Source organism: Coenobita brevimanus, chromosome 101 (genome assembly GCF_032717465.1).
Source record: "Coenobita brevimanus isolate Jiangsu-jjx chromosome 101, ASM3271746v2, whole genome shotgun sequence".
Lineage (NCBI taxonomy): Eukaryota > Metazoa > Arthropoda > Malacostraca > Decapoda > Coenobitidae > Coenobita > Coenobita brevimanus.
Genome location: NC_137054.1, coordinates 68,038,930 through 68,057,300, shown reverse-complemented (window position 1 = coordinate 68,057,300; position 18,371 = coordinate 68,038,930). Strand labels below are relative to the sequence as shown.

At 45.0% G+C, this 18,371-nt stretch overlaps 1 protein-coding gene across 1 annotated transcript in view; it reads left to right on the top strand.

The window, feature by feature from the left end:
* Window positions 1–18,371, top strand: part of LOC145415073 (synaptotagmin-10-like) — a 120,408-nt gene that overhangs the window by 35,143 nt on the left and 66,894 nt on the right. The window contains exons 2-4 of the mRNA XM_080284487.1: window positions 10,274–10,386; window positions 11,413–11,568; window positions 13,917–14,057. Coding sequence (XP_080140613.1) covers window positions 10,274–10,386; window positions 11,413–11,568; window positions 13,917–14,057 — 410 coding nt within the window. The remainder of the gene's footprint in view (window positions 1–10,273; window positions 10,387–11,412; window positions 11,569–13,916; window positions 14,058–18,371) is intronic.

The window sequence follows — 18,371 nt, the reverse complement described above, 5'->3', positions numbered from 1 at the left end:
CCCTACCGTTGCTAACTACAGTAATTAGATGCTATTCAAGGACGCTGTTGATTACGTACGTGGGTTTAAGTACAGAATCATGACTATGAACCAACGACTGCTCAGCTCATTCCACACGTCCATATGAACGGACTTCACCATTATAATTATCATCATCATCATCACCATCATCATCATCATCATCATTATCATCATCATCGTCACCACCTTCTTTCACACACACACACACACACACACACACACACACACACACACACTTATTTTCTTTTTTTTGCCCCGTTTTTCCTCTTGCAAATTCTCTCTCTCTCTCTCTCTCTCTCAGTGGGCGAGCTTGTGAAATGTGAGTCAGCAAGATTAATGACTGGGCCTGAAGTTCATGGCGTTGATTATAGTAGAGAGAGAGAGAGAGAGAGAGAGAGAGAGAGAGAGAGAGAGAGAGAGAGAGAGAGGAAAGTCACACTCGGAACTTAATACCTCTCACGGAATAGTACTGGACTCACAAAAACTCTTAAGATGGCATTTTTAACTCTTGGACTCAGGAGGACACAGTTTTGAGCACCAACTCTATAAAATAACTATGGTTAAGAAATATAAGAGGATTTTGAGCACCAACTCTATAAAATAACTATGGTTAAGAAATATAAGAGGATTTTGAGCACCAACTCTATAAAATAACTATGGTTAAGAAATATAAGAGGATGATTTAGCCTATGAGATTGAGCCAGGATTCTGGGGGCTTGAATGGTATGCGAATGAACGTCTGGCCCATTTCCGTAAGCTCTTTCTCTTTCCATGTTTCTGAACCCTATCTCACACCATACACAGGTGTGGAAAAGGGGACATGTTGATAAAGATGATGATGATGATGATGATGATGCTACTGATGTTGCTACTACAGGTATTACTACTACTACTTTTTTTTTTTTTTTTTTTTTTTTTATGTGTCCGACTCTGGGCATAGGCTTCACAGCCTGCTATCAAGGCCCAGCAGTCCTCCTACATACCATACACCTCTACATGTCACCACTTCGGCGCTAACACCCACCGTCCATATTGAATACATGCTAGGGCTGTCTCATACAGGACTGGTGTATTGGTATTAGCGGGGGTATTTTTACGACATGTCGGCGGGTCTTCTGGTAGATCAGTAAAGCCTGATTTTAATGAAATTCAAATCCTTAAACTGTTCCCTGCCCCAGCCGGGATTCGAACCTGGGTCCGTAAGGACTGCAGACCCCCTCTCTACCGATTGAGCCACCGCCTCTGTCACTACTAGAAATAATAATAATAATAATAATAATAATAATAATAATAATAACAGAAATAATAACTCAACCACACACATCTGCACCAAACACAACACAAGGCCACATTAACAAGGTTGGCCCTGAAACAAAGGATGTCTGCTAAGCCAAATAGAAAATGGGGACCACATTACGTCCTCCCCTCACCTCATTACGGAAGAGACACAATCGTAATTACCCTCATTACCTGTGGAGAGTATTAGCGTGGGATGTAATTTATCGTTTCATTATAATCTGCTACTCTGTTGATACATATTTTTTTCATTCATTTTTCTTTCCACTATTCTGTTAATAAAAATCTGTTCTACGGGACTCTTTGTTATATTTATCAACGGGGGTGCTCTCTCTCTCTCTCTCTCTCTCTCTCTCTCTCTCTCTCTCGTTCTTTGGCAGTCACCACAACCCGGGGCAATAACAGTGTAGTGTGCTTTATCCGCCTAGACTAACACCATATCGGCACAGGCAGGGTGAGACAGAAGCAAGGCGAGGCAGAGGCAAGACGAGGCAGAGGCAGGGCTAGGGAGAGGCAGGGAGGGGCATAGAGGAGAGAACAGAGAGACAAGGGAGAGGCAGGGCTAGGGAGTAGATACAGTAGTGAACCTCGCCCCCTGTGCTGCCCTGGCCTTCTGCTTCACCTCGCCATAGTTAGCCACCAGGAGTCAGACACAAGGGCGCGTGCTTAGGACTTCCATATACCTTTCCTGTGGTTATCGTCTTCCAAGAGCTTTTTAGCATCGTTTCCACCAGATTCTTTTCCTCTCTGTGTAGTATATGTTTCTCCATTTCTGAGAGCTTTTTTCTGTCACTGAGTGTTGGGATTTTCTGTGTTATGGTTTTCTTCCTTCAGCCCACCTCTTTCTTTGGGAGGATTTGGTGTATTTATTTTTCATTTTGCCATTCATACACAGACCAGCCCATCTTGCAGAATGCCCGGAGAAGGTCTGCTTAACGTGCTTTCGCTTTCTGGGTGACTGTGATGAGCCGTCGAGGTTTCCTTAAAGGCATCGTTTTATTCCATGGGACGATACTCAATGTCTTAGGGCTGTTAGTTGTAAAAGACGGCCCCCTGTATCTTGTGTGTGTGTGTGTGTGTGTGTGTGTGTGTGTGTGTGTGTGTGTGTGTGTGTGTGTGTGTGTGTGTGTGTGTGTGTGTGTGTGTGTCCAGATAGATCCATAGATAAACAGACACTGGCGGTTCACGTAATTTTGCATGAGTGGATCGCTATATCAGTGTTCCAATATTATACCAGGGTAATAATCTTGCCTCTCCCGCCCGCCTCTCACGACACGAAATCTGTTGAGGAAGTTCAGCGTGAAATTTTTGATGAGAAGAGGGAAGAAAATGCCCTGATGCTTCCAATATGCACCCAGTATTATGCTATTATTATCAATCTTGCTTTCCATCCACTACAAAACACCCTGAATGTATATATCGTATTTAGCGTATAGTTTTAATATCACCAACTCTCCTATTTATATATGTAACAGTAACTTCAGCCCTAATTGTATCTAGAGGCTTGTTATAGCGTTCTTCTTTGTGGGTATGAAAGCAATACATTTTCTTGGCGATTAATATGATTCATCCCATTATTTCTCTCCATCGTATCTCTCTACCTCGAATGAATGTTAAAGAATTCGTTTATATCCGTGACTCGCTTAATTATGCCTGGAGGTCAGCGTGTTTTTCATCAACATTTTAAATATTCAAAATCAGTGCCCCCATTTAGTACACATTAAAAGTACAAGAGCAAATTTCTGATACAGTTTAACTATATCCTTGTCACTTTACCTTGGCCTAGAATTTCCATCCCTTCATATCAAGTGTCAAGTAGTTTCCAGAGATTAACACATGATACTAGTCAAGAAGAAGTGCTATGGAAAGGAAGGAGGGCCGCAGCATTGGCTTTTTCTGCCACTGAAATGCATGAAATAAGATGCAGAACGACGAAAATCTGGGCCAAATTGGAGTAAAAGGAGTATGGTGATGCATTGAAGTTGTGGGTATACTATATGGTGATGAGAGTTGGTGCCACTGAACCCCAACCTTCCATTTGGCGTATTACCTGGGGTTGATGGCCACACCTGCTGAGCTACAGGTGTCGGGGAAGGGGGGATGGAAGGGTGGAGGAAGCAGGGTGGACGGCAGGGTCGATGAAAGGGTGGAGGAAGCAGGATGGGCGGCAGGGTGGAAGAAAGGGTGGAGGAAGCAGGGTGGGCGGCAGGGTGGATGGAAGGACGGAGGAGGCAGGGTGGGCGGCAGGGTTGATGGAAGGACGGAGGAGGCAGGGTGGAAGGCGAGCTACGTCAACTAAAATAATTATCACCTCTCATCTTTTCCTTCTCACCTCTCATACATTCTAGATCACCTCTCATTCTTTCCATACCATCTCTCTTTCTTTACGTATCACCTCTCATTTTCTCCTTATCACCTCTCATTCTTTCCTCATCACCTCTCATCTTCTCCTAATCATCTCACTCTTTCCTTCCCACCTCTCATTCTTTCCTCATCACCTCTCATTCTTTCCCGACGTTTTGAGACACAGGATACAACGTTTAAGACAATTTCCATCTGCTCTTTCCCTATGTTTACGAGTACGCCCCCTGTCGATATAGGTACAGTACATGCAAAAATTCGTCCAAAATTGAGGTGTTTTAGTTCATAGAAAAATAATGGTTTAGTATCACCGCCTCACTGTAAGTTCATCGACCTCTGAGTAAATACTTTTTTTTTTCCTGGCTGTTTATCCAACTTTCTTTTTTTTCATGGCGTTTGAAAATTAGGGTCGTAATTTAAGTGGCTCTGCACGTTCCCTAACCCCTATTCCTTGGCGATTCAGTCTGCCCATTACGCTTGAATACTCTCTTGTGCGTTACTGGTGCAAACTTTGTCAGTGTTTTAAAGCTGTATAAATAACGTAAAGAGAATTGTATGATGTGCTGGGCAAAATAAATCGCTGAATGATGGATGTTACGAACCTCCCGAGCCACCTACAATTCGAACATGAGTCTGGTGAATCCGAAGCAGCACCAATGACCCAGCTCTTTGGATAAATAAAATCATCAGTGTTCGTGAAGAGGGAGCAGACGAGGCGACATGAGTTTCGTTAGCGACTGTACACACTAAAAAAAATATTCGTAATCCTTGTAGTGTGATACAATATGACACAAGAACCAAGGATTCAGAACCACTACCAGTACCGAATGAACACTGTTTCACTTCTACAGATCATTTCAGAGTTCATCGCGCGCAGGGGTACGGATTATTTTTTTTAGTGGGTGTGCGTGGTGAGAGGCTGGGATGGGATGGCAGAAACGGACAGGGGATGGGCAGACAGATGGCAGTGGGATAGTTAGGAGAGAGTTAGGAGGACACAGTTAGGTAGCACACAGAGAGAAGGTAGCTAGTCAGGTAGATGATAGGTGGTTAGGTAGAAAGTTGCCTGGTAGAAAGTAGTTAGGCAAAAGGTAAGAATATAACTTAAAAGTAGAAGGTGGTAAGGTAATGGTGGGTTTGGCTGGAGTTAGTTTGATGGTTATGTAGATGGTGATTAGGCTGATAACATATTGTAGTTAGGTACAAGGCATAAGGCAGTTAAGTAAAAGGTAGTTAGACAGTGGTTAGGCAGAAGGCACAATGTAGTTAGGAGCAAGGTAGAAGGCAGTTAAGCTACTGGGCAGAAGGCAATCAGGTGGTTCGGTAGAGAGCAGTTAGGTATTTGGTATAATTAGGTGGCAAGGTAAAAGTCAGTTAAGTAGTAGGTAGGTGCTGTTAGGTATAAGGTGGAAGACTGTGATACAATGGAGTACAGAGGAATGTAAACATGACCAGAGCTATGGCAGACACAAGCGACGGGGAGAGTGGGATGGTAAGACAGGCACAAGCTGGTGGCAGAATGATGTGGCGTCCAAAGGAATGCAAATGACAAGTTACGACCCCTTAAGACAGCCCGGCAGAGACATGGGTGGCAGCGGAGGTGGCGGCAGGGCAGATGGCAGTGTGACGAGGGTGGCAGGGCAGTGAAGAATGAATGGCAGGGCAAGTGACAGGGTGAGGAGGGTAGCAGGACAGAGCAAAGTAGGTGGCGAATCATGTGTCTGCGTAGGAAGGGTGGCAGGGCAGGTGGTACGGTGAGAGGGGGGTGGCAGGACAGGGCAGGGCAGATCAGCATGTGTCACTCTACGCCAACATGCCTGTCGTGTCTGGTGTGTCCTGGGCGGGGCGTGTCGTACAGGCGGTGACGACAACACCACGTGACCCCCCACACCAACAACACCCATCCTCCACCTCCTCTCTCTCTCTCTCTCTCCATTTTACCAGGTGTTAAGATGAGGGTACACACCTTCTTCAGCTGGGAGGAGTAACAGCGGTCGTAATGCAAAGACATCCGCCGAATTTAGGTATAAAAAGGCACTTGAAACTTGATAACTTTCCTCTATTACGCAAATCGTCCTTCCCGCGCGCCTCATCCCCTTTAGTGTTGACGTCATCGCTCGGACAACCAATGGCCTCCCTTCTTTTCCTCTTCCTCACCGCTCGACCAATCGCCGCCTCTCTTTTCCCCGTTAAACGCACCTCAGCCAATCGCCAGCCAACTCCCCAAAAAACTGAAAGCAAGAAGGCCATACAGTGTTGGGATCCTCGCTAACAGAGACCCAAATTTGTCGATGTTACGAGGGAAAAATTCGACTCCCGCGACAGGAATATCTTTTATGTACCCGGCTTGATGGTGCTTCGGTCTCCTACGTGATAAAAAAATGTTACTTCTTTGTGGCCTTAATAGGATCAACAGGTGGTAGCGACGGAGGGAGGGAGGGAGAGAGGAAAGGGAAGGTGCAGTAGGGAGGAAAAGCAGGGAGGGAGGGAGGAAAGGGAGGGTCCAGTAGGGAGGAAAAAAAGTGAAAGCTGGAAGGTAAACGGAAGACAAACCTGGAGGAAAGGAGATAAATTTTTGCTGTGGAAAAATGAGGGGTTTTTGTACACATACTTAGAGGTAGATAGACAGATAGGTAGGTAGATAGTAAATAAATAGATAGATAGATAGATAAGTAGGTAGGTAGGTAAACAGGTAGATAGTTAGAATAAAATTAAGATAGACAGACAATCAGACAGGCAGTTAGGTATGTAAATAATTAGATAAATAGATGATCAATATATAGACTGAGAGAGAGAGAGAGAGAGAGAGAGAGAGAGACAGACAGACAGACAGACAGACTGACAGATTAAAAATGTAATATGTAGAGAACCATTAGTAGATCTTTAGAATTACATTTGTATTTACTGTCACTCGTTTCGTTTTTAAAAGTCTCTCTCTCTCTCTCTCTTCTACTTCAACTCTCCATTGTCACCTACTTTTCCCCTCCACAAGCTCTCTCCCTCTTTCCTATCTCACTCAGCCCCAGCCTTTCTCCCTTCTCCCTTAATTTCTCCCTGCCACGGCACCCTACCATCACCTTAACACACCTTCCCCTCTCCTGTCCTCCCTATTCCCCTCTTCCCTTCTCACCCTGCCCTCCCTATCTAGCGTCTTCACCTTCCTTCCACGGTTCCTTACTTAATCTCTCTCTCTCTCTCTTTACTCCTCCTTACCTTCCTACCTCTCTCTCCTCCTCCTATCCCTTCTCTCTTCCTTTTCGTCCTACCTCCTTCCCCCTCTTCCTCTTCCATCCCTCTCCTTCCTCTTCCATCATTCTCGCCTTCCTTTCGTCTCTGCCTCCCTCTCCCTCTCATTCCCGCTGTCTTTCACCTTCATGATAACGTTAATGAGTAGGACAGAAGCTCCAGGTAAGGGAACAGGTGTATTAGAAAGGAATCAAGCTTTCTTCTAATTTTCTTTCTGTCTTTCTTTTATTTTTATTTAAGCGTCCTTTTTGTATCAGTTGCTGTCTCTTTTCATCTGTTCTCTCTCTCTCTCTCTCTCACACACACACACACACACACACACACACACACACACACATCTCCCCTATTCCCCCGCCCCTCATTCTTATCATCCTCACGTCATTTCTTTCCTCCTATTCCTCCCTTTTGTCTCTTTCTCCTCCCCTCTTTCTCTCCCCATTTCCTACCTCCTCCTCTTCCCACTCTATTTTTCCTCCCACATTTTCCTCCATATCTCTCATTCTCTCTCTCTCCTCGTCTCTCCTCCCTTTCATACTTCTTCTCCATCTCTCCTCTCGTCTCCTCATCTCTTTCCTCCGCAATTTTCTTTCTCTCTCACCTATTATTTTTCCTCCTCCACACCTCTTCCTCTCCTCTCTTCCCTCCCACTCGTCAGCTTCTCCTCTCCCCTCCCCCTCACGTCTCATATCTTCCTCATACGAACGTTTCTCCCTCCTCCTCCTCCTCAGTAATATCTGTTTCATTTCTCTTTCCTCCTCCTAGCTTTTACTTCCTTCACTTCTCTCCTCTGCCTCCTTCTTGTCTCCCTCATCTCTCCTCTCTCCTCTTCCTCCCTCTTACCTCCTCCACCTCTCCTTTTCCTTCCTCTTATTCACTTCTTTTCTCCCTTCCTCCTCCCTCTTTCTCCTTCACCGTTTCTTCTCTCTCTTCCTCCTCTTCCCTCTCCCTTGTCCGTCCTTCTCTCTCCCCCTCCCTTTGATCTCCTCCACCTCTCCTCACTCCCTCTTCCTCCCCCCTTTTAACTCCATCCCTCCCCTTCCTCCCCCTAACTTCTCCTTCTTTATCGTTTTCTCCCTTTTATATCCATCACATCTCCATCTCCTCCTCCTCCTCCTCCCTCTTACCTCCCTCTTTTCTCTCTCCCTCCCATTCGTCCCCCTCCCCCAGTAACCCCCCCCTCTTGTTTTTCCCTCTCAGACTCTTGGCCTGCCTCTCCTTCCCTCTCTTTATGTCCCACATTGCTAATAGTTCTTTTATTATCGTAGTATCCTGCCATGTGCAAGATGGATATTACACGGCCTCTCTCTCTCTCTCTCTCTCTCTCTCTCTCTGTCTATCTATCTATCTATCTCTATCTCTCTCTCAGGCGGGGTCAGAGGTAAAGGCCAGATATTGCATGACCTCCTTTAGGTGCGAGTGTCACTTTCTGGCCAGCTTCTCCAGGTGAGTCTCAGGACCCGAATCGTATATCTGAGAGAGAGAGAGAGAGAGAGAGAGAGATTAACAATGGCCCCGACTCCGACGACCCATCCGGATGTTGACTTACGGGAGGTTGTTGAAAGATGCTGCTGTTTTGTGAGGGTGAAGGGCGTCTAAGCACGTGGCAAGTACGGCACGTGACCCTCGCCTTCCATCCCCCCCTCCCCCTTCCTGCACGTGCATCTGACTTCTCTTGCACGTGCATTTGACTTCACCTTACACGTGCATTTCACTTTCCAATAAAGGAGCATTTCACTTCCTCTTACACATTCCCTTACACGTGCAATGACTTCACCTTACACGTGCACCTGACTTCACCTTACACGTGCACCTGACTTTCCCTTACATGTGCACCTGACTTTCCCATACACGTGCACATGACTTCCCTTACATGTGCACCTGATTTCCACTTACACGTGCACCTGACTTCACCTTACACGTGCACTCGAGTTTCCCTTACACGTGCATCTGACTTTTTCTTACGTGTGCACCTGACTGATTCTTATACGTGCAACTGTCTCTGTCTTACACGTGCAGCAACATTCCCACCTCCACAGCGAAATTCTACCCCTCGCCGTACCACACATCAAACACACACACACACACACACACACACACACACACACACACACACACCTGAACATGCCACGTGTCAGGTGTGCAACTCTGTGTACTGGGTGTTCTCCCCGTCCTAGTTTATGACACCTCAAGTTCATACCTTACCTGTTGCCGCTACTTATTCCGCTCTGAGTAACACAACACGCAGCCTCATTTCCTTAATTTCCTTCTTCCACTTCCTCTGCCTTGACTAAATTCTCCCCGACAATGAGAGTATGTTTTCCTCGCTGTTTGTCTGTTACCACGATTACTCAAAAACTAAAAGAGAGATTTGGACCAAATTTGGTGGGTAGATAGCCCATGTCTCAGGGAACAATCGATTAACTTTTGGGACCGACCCGGATCGCATTACAGATTCTGGATCCGGAAAACATTTTTTTGTGAAACCCTAATCAGCGATGAGAAAACCTAACCTATTATAAAGAGTGGTTTGGAAATTACGTTGCCCTTGTCGGAGAGATGCGCTCCACTGAGTGCCCCTCTAGTTATGTCCTGGTTTCTATTTCACCACATCCATTCTAATCAAATTGTATCTAATCCCTGTAGTTCAAGAAGTCGCGCTTAATTTGGATAAAAATATTCGTCTAACAGTATCAAAAACAAGGTGAAAATTACGTCCCCTTAGCTTCAACTAACCCTAACTAATCTAACACATCCTAACCTCCCTACACCTAAAGTCTCCTTGGCACTTCCTCCTTAGCGATTTTTTTCTGGATACGGCGGGTTAATAGGATTTTGTACCCTATTTACGAAGATTATTGGTGATATTAGTATGATATAAATAGCACGAAAGACGATAGCAAATTGTAGTAAACAAACTAAATCGCTTAGGAAGAAGTTTTAGGGAGCTTCCTTAACCAACGTGACTGGACCTGTCTTCCTACAGGTCTTTCATCATAATCTGAGATGATGTGATGTGAATTAATGTGATGTGTTGTGGAGTAATGTGCTTTGATGTCATATGGCGTGGCGAGACATGAAGGGATGTGATGTGATGTGATGTGATGTGATGTGTGATGTGGTGTGGTGTGGTGTGGTGTGGTGTGGTGTGGTGTGGTGTGATGTGCGGTATGGTGTGATGTGATGCGTTGTAATGCGATGTTATGTCATGCAATACGATGTAATGTGATGTGGTGTGAGGTATGTGACCTGATTTGATATAATACGATCTGATGTGATGTGATGTGAAGTGGAAGGATATGTTGGCTCTAGTGATGTAATGTGAGGTAACGTGATATGCTTCTCTCCACAGGGTCTGCTGCGGGTCTGGGTGTGGCGTACGTGGCGGTGGGTCTGGTGGCATGTGCGGTCTTGGTCCTTGTGGTCTATCTCCTGGCTAAGTCATCATCCAATGCCATCTTCAGGGTAAGGCACACACACACACACACACACACACACACACACACACACACACACACACACACACACACACACACACACACACACACCGCAGCCACAAAAACGCAAACTTGTGAAGGCCGTCTGAATCCCGTACTGTTTAGGTAAAAAATAAATAAATAAAAAATAGTTCGTTGGCTTACCAGAACAAACTGCGACTCAAAAATCCAGTGAAGCTCAAAACTGCGGTGAAGCATGAGGGAGCCGCTGTGTGGGCTGAAAAAATATGTTGATCTGCTCTGTGATTGGTCAACATGGAGGAGCAGCCGCGGGTGCCGATGTTGACCAATGTGGGGCGAATAAACACATGCCCAGGCTCTCTGTACACCCACCGCCTCCACTGACCTGCTTTCCTGACTTCAGCAATTTGTTCTTAGCTAAACTCAGCCTTCCCGCCAGACGGTGCTTAAATATTTGCTGAGCAGTTTATATTTTTTCCCTTCCAACTTTTCCCCCCGGAGATTCGGTGTTGCTGTCTCTCGTTCAGTTAACAGACATTCACTGTACGAAAAATATTTTAAACATTTTATTTTAGGAGACAAAACACATTAGATTTTCAGGCTAAGTATATATTGAACACTGAAGACGTGGGCGTGTCCCTGGCCTAAATAACATGTGTGGTCTCAGTAGGAACCAAATCCACAACAGAATAACAATGGTGTGAGGGTCGTGGTGAGGGTGAAATGCCTTTGTTGGAGATGGGCTCTCTCGCCTGGGGGATGGGGACGGGTTTTATGGGGTCGGGTGTATGCCATGTTATTCTCAACTACGATATGCTCTCCAGCTTATCAAGTCAGCTTTTAGAGCTTATGTAACGTGAACAGAGCAGTAATTACATCTGAACTGACTTGTGTAATTACTGGTACATAATTAACAACGTCTCGTCCACTTAATATGTGTCCTAGGTAAGTTGCATAATCCAGCCCTTGTAACTCTATAGCCGGCTAATTATGTTTCCCCTTCCCCCCTTCCCTTCCTCCTTTTCCCCTCCAGGGTGATATAGAGCGGGGTGGAGGGGGCCTGTCCTGGTGGGGGCACAGCCGGAGGGGGGACCTCGCAGGACAGGCGGCTGTTAGAATATCCCACTCCCTCCCAGACCTGTCCCGCTCTGTGTCCCAGGAACAGCTTATACCGCAGGACAACAAGAAGGTAAGAGAGAGAGAGAGAGAGAGAGAGAGAGAGAGAGTGTGTGTGTGTGTGTGTGTGTGTGTGTGTGTGTGTGTGTGTGTGTGTGTGTGTGTGTGTGTGTGTGTGTGTGTGTGTGTGTGTGTGTGTGTGTGTGTGTGTGTGTGTGTGTGTGTGTGTGTGTGTGTGTGATGAAAAGAGAGAGGGGGAAGGCAAGTGAAAGGAAGGATAAGTCGGGGAGATAGACAGGAAGCGAAGAATATACAGTACAGTAAAAGGGAGACTGAAAGGAAGAGGAGATTGGAAGGGAGAGGATGAAGCGAAAGGGGAAGGGGAGAAATATGGAGTGAAAGGGAAGCAGGGATGAAGATGGACTGATAGAGAGAGAGAGAGAGAGAGAGAGAGAGAGAGAGAGAGAGAGAGAGAGAGAGAGAGAGAGAGAGAGAGAGAGAGAGAGAGAGAGAGAGAGAGAGAGAGAGAGAAAGGATGAAAGTAAAATGATATTATGTAGGAAGGGCAGGTGGTGGTGGAGCAAGGGGGTGTCTGGATAAGGGGATGAGGCCCTGGGGTGTAGTATTAGGGAGTATATGGCTGAATGACAATGGGTGTGTATGTGTGTGTGTCAGTGTGAATGTAAGTGCATGTATGAATATATGTGTATGGATGAGTGTGGGTGCATGAAAGTTACTATGTAGGTATGTATATGTGTATGTATGAGAGAGAAATAGGGATCTGAGGCTCTTCCCTGTTTTTCCCTTCCGCCCATTCCTATCCTTCTCTCAAAATGAACCAGACATGTATGTAGGTAAATATATGTATGTATGTATTTATGTATGTATGTGGGTGAGTGTGGGTTTATGGGAGTGTGAAAGAGTAGGTATGTGTGTCTGTAAATATGTATGTATGTATGTGTCAGTATGAATTTGTATAGAAGTTATGTATGTATGATATATTCGTATGCATTCGTATACACATTATATTTGTATGTATGTGGCAATGTGGTTGTAAATAAGTGAGGATGTTGATGTGGTGTGTTTACGTGTATACAGTATTATGCTTTTATATATACCTATTTAAACGAAAACAATCATTGGTATCCCCAGTACGGAAAAAGAAAATGCATAGGTGAGAAACGACTGTCATTCTCACCTGTGCCCGTCATCTCATCGTAAACTCACCCACACTTTCACACTCCTAGAGTTTGCTTTTCTCTAGAATAAATGGGCTACTCACTGCTCCGTTGATAGTTTACTCTGGGGATACCGATTATTGCTTTCAAGTGTATGTATGTTTGTATGTATGTATGTGGGTGCAGTATGTGTGGACGTATGTGAGTGTGCCGAATAGGTGAACGTCATTGATTCCGCTCTGCTCCGTGTGTGTGTGTGTGTGTGTGTGTGTGTGTGTGTGTGTGTGTGTGTGTGTGTGTGTGTGTGTGTGTGTGTGTGTGTGTGTGTGTGTGTGTGTGTGTGTGTGTGTGTGTGTGTGTGTGTGTGTGTGTGTGTGTGTGTGTGTGTGTGTGTGTGGAGTTATATATAAATGCCTGTGGGTATATGCAGGAGGTGGGGTGGGAAACGAACTTATGCAAGGGGTTCACTAAGACTATAATCCTCTGGGACTGTAGCAGGGATGAAGAGATGAACGCTTGGGTAAGGTGTGTGACGTTGATGTGGTGTGATGTGCTCTAGGGTATGATGAAGTGTTGCAGTGTGTTGTGATTCAGTGTTATGGTGTGAGGCTGCTTGAAGTGATGTGGTGTGGTGTGGTGAGGTGTGCAGTGGATGTGATGATAGTACAATAGAAACTGATGGTGTCATGTGGTGAGCAGTGCTTTGGTGGACAGTGTGATGTAATAACTGGGTGTGATTTGGTAGTGAATGAGTGTATAACGACATGGTACAGTGATGGCTACGGTGTGTGGTGAAGCAGTAGAGTGACAGTGTGTGGTGCAGAGGTAGAGTGATAGTGTGTGGTGCAGAGGTAGAATGATAGTGTGTTGTGGTGCAAAGATAGAGTGATAATGTGTGGTGCAGAGGTAATGATAGTGTGTGGTGCAGAGGCAGAATGACAGTGTGTGGTGCAGAGGTAGGATGACAGTGTGTGGTGCAGAGGTAGGATGACAGTGTGTGGTGCAGAGGTTGGATGACAGTGTGTGGTGCAGAGGTAGAGTGATAGTGTGTGGTGCAGAGGTAGAGTGATAATACGAGTATATGGCGCAAAGGTAGAATGATAGTGCGTTATGCAGTATTACAGTATGTGGTGCAGAGGGAGAACGATAGTACAAGGTGCAGTGGTAGAGAGACAGTGTGTGGTGTGGTGGGGTGTGGTGCCGCATGGTGAGATAAAGTAATAACACATATCTGGTGGTTCAGGTGCCACGCCAGACAACCCTCCCCACAGTGCCACAGCGCCACGCCTCCTTCCAGCGACAACTCTCACAGCGTCTCCACCTCGACACCGTCCAATTCTCCGTGTGCAACCTGGCGAGGAAGGACGACCTCGGCCAGCTTAAGGTCAGTGGCACGTCAGGTTACCATCAAGCTCACTGGTGGGTCAGTTCACGGTCAAGGGCAGTGGCAGGTCATGGTGAAGGTCAGTGACAGGTGAGGTTATGATCACGACAAATAGCAGGTCAGGTGAAGGTCAGTGAAAGGACGGGTTTAATATTACGTCATTGCGTCAGGTCAAGGTCACTGTTGGGTTAAGGCAGATGAAGTGTCTGGCCAGATCTCAGCCTTAGATATTCCTTCCCCACTCTGTAGTAGACAGCCAAAGAAAACCTGTATCTTCGCTGTATTGTTCACGTCACGGGTAAGGGCGGAGGAGGCGCCGGCTACGACTCTCCCTCCACTTCATCCCTGTGAGAGGCTCAGGTATTCTCGAGACTCCTGATATTTTTTACCAGCCGCGATGGTGAAGCTGGTGTGTGTGTGTGTGTGTGTGTGTGTGTGTGTGTGTGTGTGTGTGTGTGTGTGTGTGTGTGTGTGTGTTCACGAAAGCTTCGCAACCGGTCAAGTTATCATCACAAATTTTACAGATGTGTACAAGGAAAAAATAATAACGATCACGTGGTCAAAACTGGTGAAAGTAGGTCAAGGTCTGTCTGTCTGTTACCACGATAACTTCGCAACCGCTCAAGTTATCATCACAAAATTTTACGGGCGTGTAGCAGGGTTAAAAGTTTCCTACGAGTTCGAAATTGGTGAAAGTAGGTCAAGGGCTGCGTGTCTGTTACTACGATAACTTCGCAACGGCTCAAGATATAAAAAAAAAAAAAAATTTACAGGTGTGTAATAGGGATGAAAATCTACTACAAGTTAGAAATTGGTGGTAGTAGGTAAAGGTCAAGGTCATATTCTGGGCTGCGCTAGATATGTATCGGCTCGCGGCTGGTGTGATTCCCTCCTTGGGGGGCCTCTAGTTCCTCTGCTTTTACTCTCCTTAACCTTTTGGCTTCCACTGAAATACCTTGCATTTTAGCTCAGATACCCCCAAGCAATTTTTGTATGATCAAGAAAAACCTAGAGAGCGAAAAATGCTAAAAACTATCAAGGTTAACCGATTGGCCGAGAAAAAGGAACTTGTATTATACTTCATCCTGATGCAGGTGATTTTCTTTAGCTCCCAGAACGTCGCTACAGACAAGGTGTTTTAATCTTGACACTCCATCTGTTGCAGAGTTCATTCAGAGAGGCTGCATCAAAAGCACTGTAGCACTCTTATCACCATTCACTTCCACTCCCTCCCACCGATCCAAGCCATCCTCCCTCATGAACATTGTGAAACTACGTCTGTTTCATTTTGCAAACGTAAAATGTAGTCCACCCAGAATTGGTCTAATTTCATGGAATCTATTTACAGCTTTTACATGGTCTTCTCGCTGTATGCTCTCCTCCGTCCTCTTCTTTTTCTCATAATCCTTGTTTTGTGGCGCAAAACGCCCCGGGTCTGCATTTCTTTCATTCCATTTTTCCTTTCCCTTTCTTGAAATTTGATATCATTTTTACATTGTCTGTCTGCTTCTTTAGTTCATTTTTCCTCAGTTTTTCTTTCGTCCCACATTTTCTCCTTTATCAGCTGGTTTTTACCACTGACAATGAGAAAATATTTTGCCTTCTCTCTGTTTCTTTTTGGTGTTCTCATCTTCTTGCCAACGTTGGTTATCACGGCCTCACACCATTATTTCTTGGCTGATTGGCTTGAAAATTACTGTGCATATACCTGGGCCACATATCTCAAAAATCACATTCTCACATTATTTATTTAGGCCTTTAAAATGATACTTGGAGACAAAAAAGACAAGAAGGCGGATGCAGAACTACCAGACGCCGAAACAGCCACGTCACAAATGGCTTGTTCTATTCGGCTTTGACCACTGTTACGGCAAGGTGCGAGAACAGTTCGAACGTGCCCTCTCGCCTGTTTAGGCTGTGATTATTTCCATATGAGATAAAGATGTTTGCAAAAAGGTGTATTTTCTTACATATTATAAACAAACTTTTGGAAATCTGTTTGTATATGTAACGTCCTCTGTTGCGCTTCGTTTGTATTGTCTTTCATTAACACTCAGAATCTTATGCTCATTCTCACCTGAAAAAAATCGCCTTAGTTACCTGGAAAATGATGCTAGAGTGATCCCGACCATTCAATATAGATAGATAGATAGACAGAAAGATAGATAGATATGACGAATTCAAGAGGAGCATAAAGAAACTAATCTAAGAGCCTAACATCTAAGATACCTAAGAAATAAATCGCTATCCAGCAGTAATTACGAATGGGGCCAGAAACTAAACCAAACTATGCAGTCGCAGTGTGTTTACCTCCTCCCACTGCTGGCTAATATTTCTAAACTGAGAGGCGCCTGGTATGTTTCACTGCACATAGATGGAGGCCTGGTATGTTTCATTGCAAAATAGATGGAGACCTGGTATGTTTCACTGCACATAGATGGAGTCCTGGTATGTTTCACTGCTAATAGATGGAGGCCTGGTATGTTTCACTGCCAACAGATGGAGGCCTGGTATGTTTCACTGCTAATAGATGGAGGCCTGGTATGTTTCACTGCTAATAGATAGAGGCCTGGTACGTTTCACTGCTAAACGATGGAGACCTGATATGTTTCACTGCTAAACGATGGAGGCCTGGTATGTTTCACTGCTAAACGATGGCGACTCTCTCTGATGCAGTGTGATGTGTCAGGGAGGAGAGTATAAAGTAAATTCGGTGAAAAATTAAGCAGAAATTTTGCCTCCGAATGTACAATATTTGCGTCGACGGTGTGTTCCAGGCACTGATGATATTCCAACCGACAGTGGTACATTTTCAATTCCTGCCTCTCTTTTACATGACGCTTTTATATTCTTTTCACTCGTACTTATTTTACATATATACTCGAACTGGATCGCATTTCCTTCCCCCAAATTTCTTTTCCGTTTTTTTTTTTTTTTACTCATCATACTATCTCCTCCTTCATGTATTAATTTCCTCAGTTTTAATTATTTCCTTTAAGCTATCTTTTGTTCTTTAAATGCTAGCCAGTCTTTGATACCATTTACAACGCTGGGTGGTAACCATATAACGAACCCATATGTATTCCCTACGTATCAACAAGAGGGTTGGCGGAGGGTTAGTGCCTTTCCCAGTAAAACGACTAACAAAAGACAAACGGCCACCCCTTACAGGAATATGGCGCCTGGCTATATAAACAGACAGAGATATCGTTTCCTGATTTTCTGTTGTAGGTTACACTGTTCATATTTATCCTTATCTTATACTGTTGCTTCTGTTTCTGTTTTCTGTTGCATATTCCTATCGTCGTGTCATCTATATTTTTTCACCGACGTGCAACATTTACTGGTATTAAAGGAAGGCACACCAATGCTTCTGGTGTGTTGAATTGAAATACACATGACAACACATTAGCGCATTAATTTCTCATGGTATCGGGTAAACTCTGGGATTATGCGTTAATGCCAGGCGATTTTATTAAGCTGAGAGTGAGTCATAGGAGCCTGAGTGTAAATACAAACTGGATGAACTCTTTTATTCTTCTTCAAAGGATTTTCTACACTGTCATATTCAAGTTACATGGATCTCTAGGACTAAAGCGGAGTTCTGAAGTATTATCTAACTCAACCAGATCGAAAAATCGCCTCCCGGTTAAATGTAATCGTCTGGAGGTAGTGGGAATGAAATATAAGTTAGTCGCAGAGAAGATGTTAAGGCATTCCGCTTTGGACACAGACTTGACCCAGACGGCGCTCAGACGTCGTTTGTGGATGGCTTATGTCCGGCTGGCAGGCTTGAGACGCCACTCCAAGCCACTCCACCCAGCACTGTCACTGAACCACTCCACCACACACCACACACCACACTCCAGCCACTCCACCCAGCACTGTCACTGAACCGCTCCACCACACACCACACTCCAGCCACTCCACCCAGCACTGCCACTGAACCACTCCACCACAGGCCACACTCCAACCACTCCACCCAGCACTGCCACTGAACCACTCCACCGCACACCACACACCACACTCACATATTCTATACATTTTTGGCAGTCTGACTTTTTCCTCGACCTTCGTTGTCACACGTTACTCATATTATTTTACCTAATATTCAAAAGATAAAGGACTATTCTTGTTAACGCAGGACAATATTACGAGACGAAAATGCTGCAAACGTATTTTCATCCTAATCGGTAAATAAAGAATGATTTGTATTTACCTGTATATATTCGGGTTTGTATACAGGGTGTCCCGAGATCTGACGCACTACCTGAGGTGATTCAAGGGCCGCTTTTGAGTACACAATGCTGAATC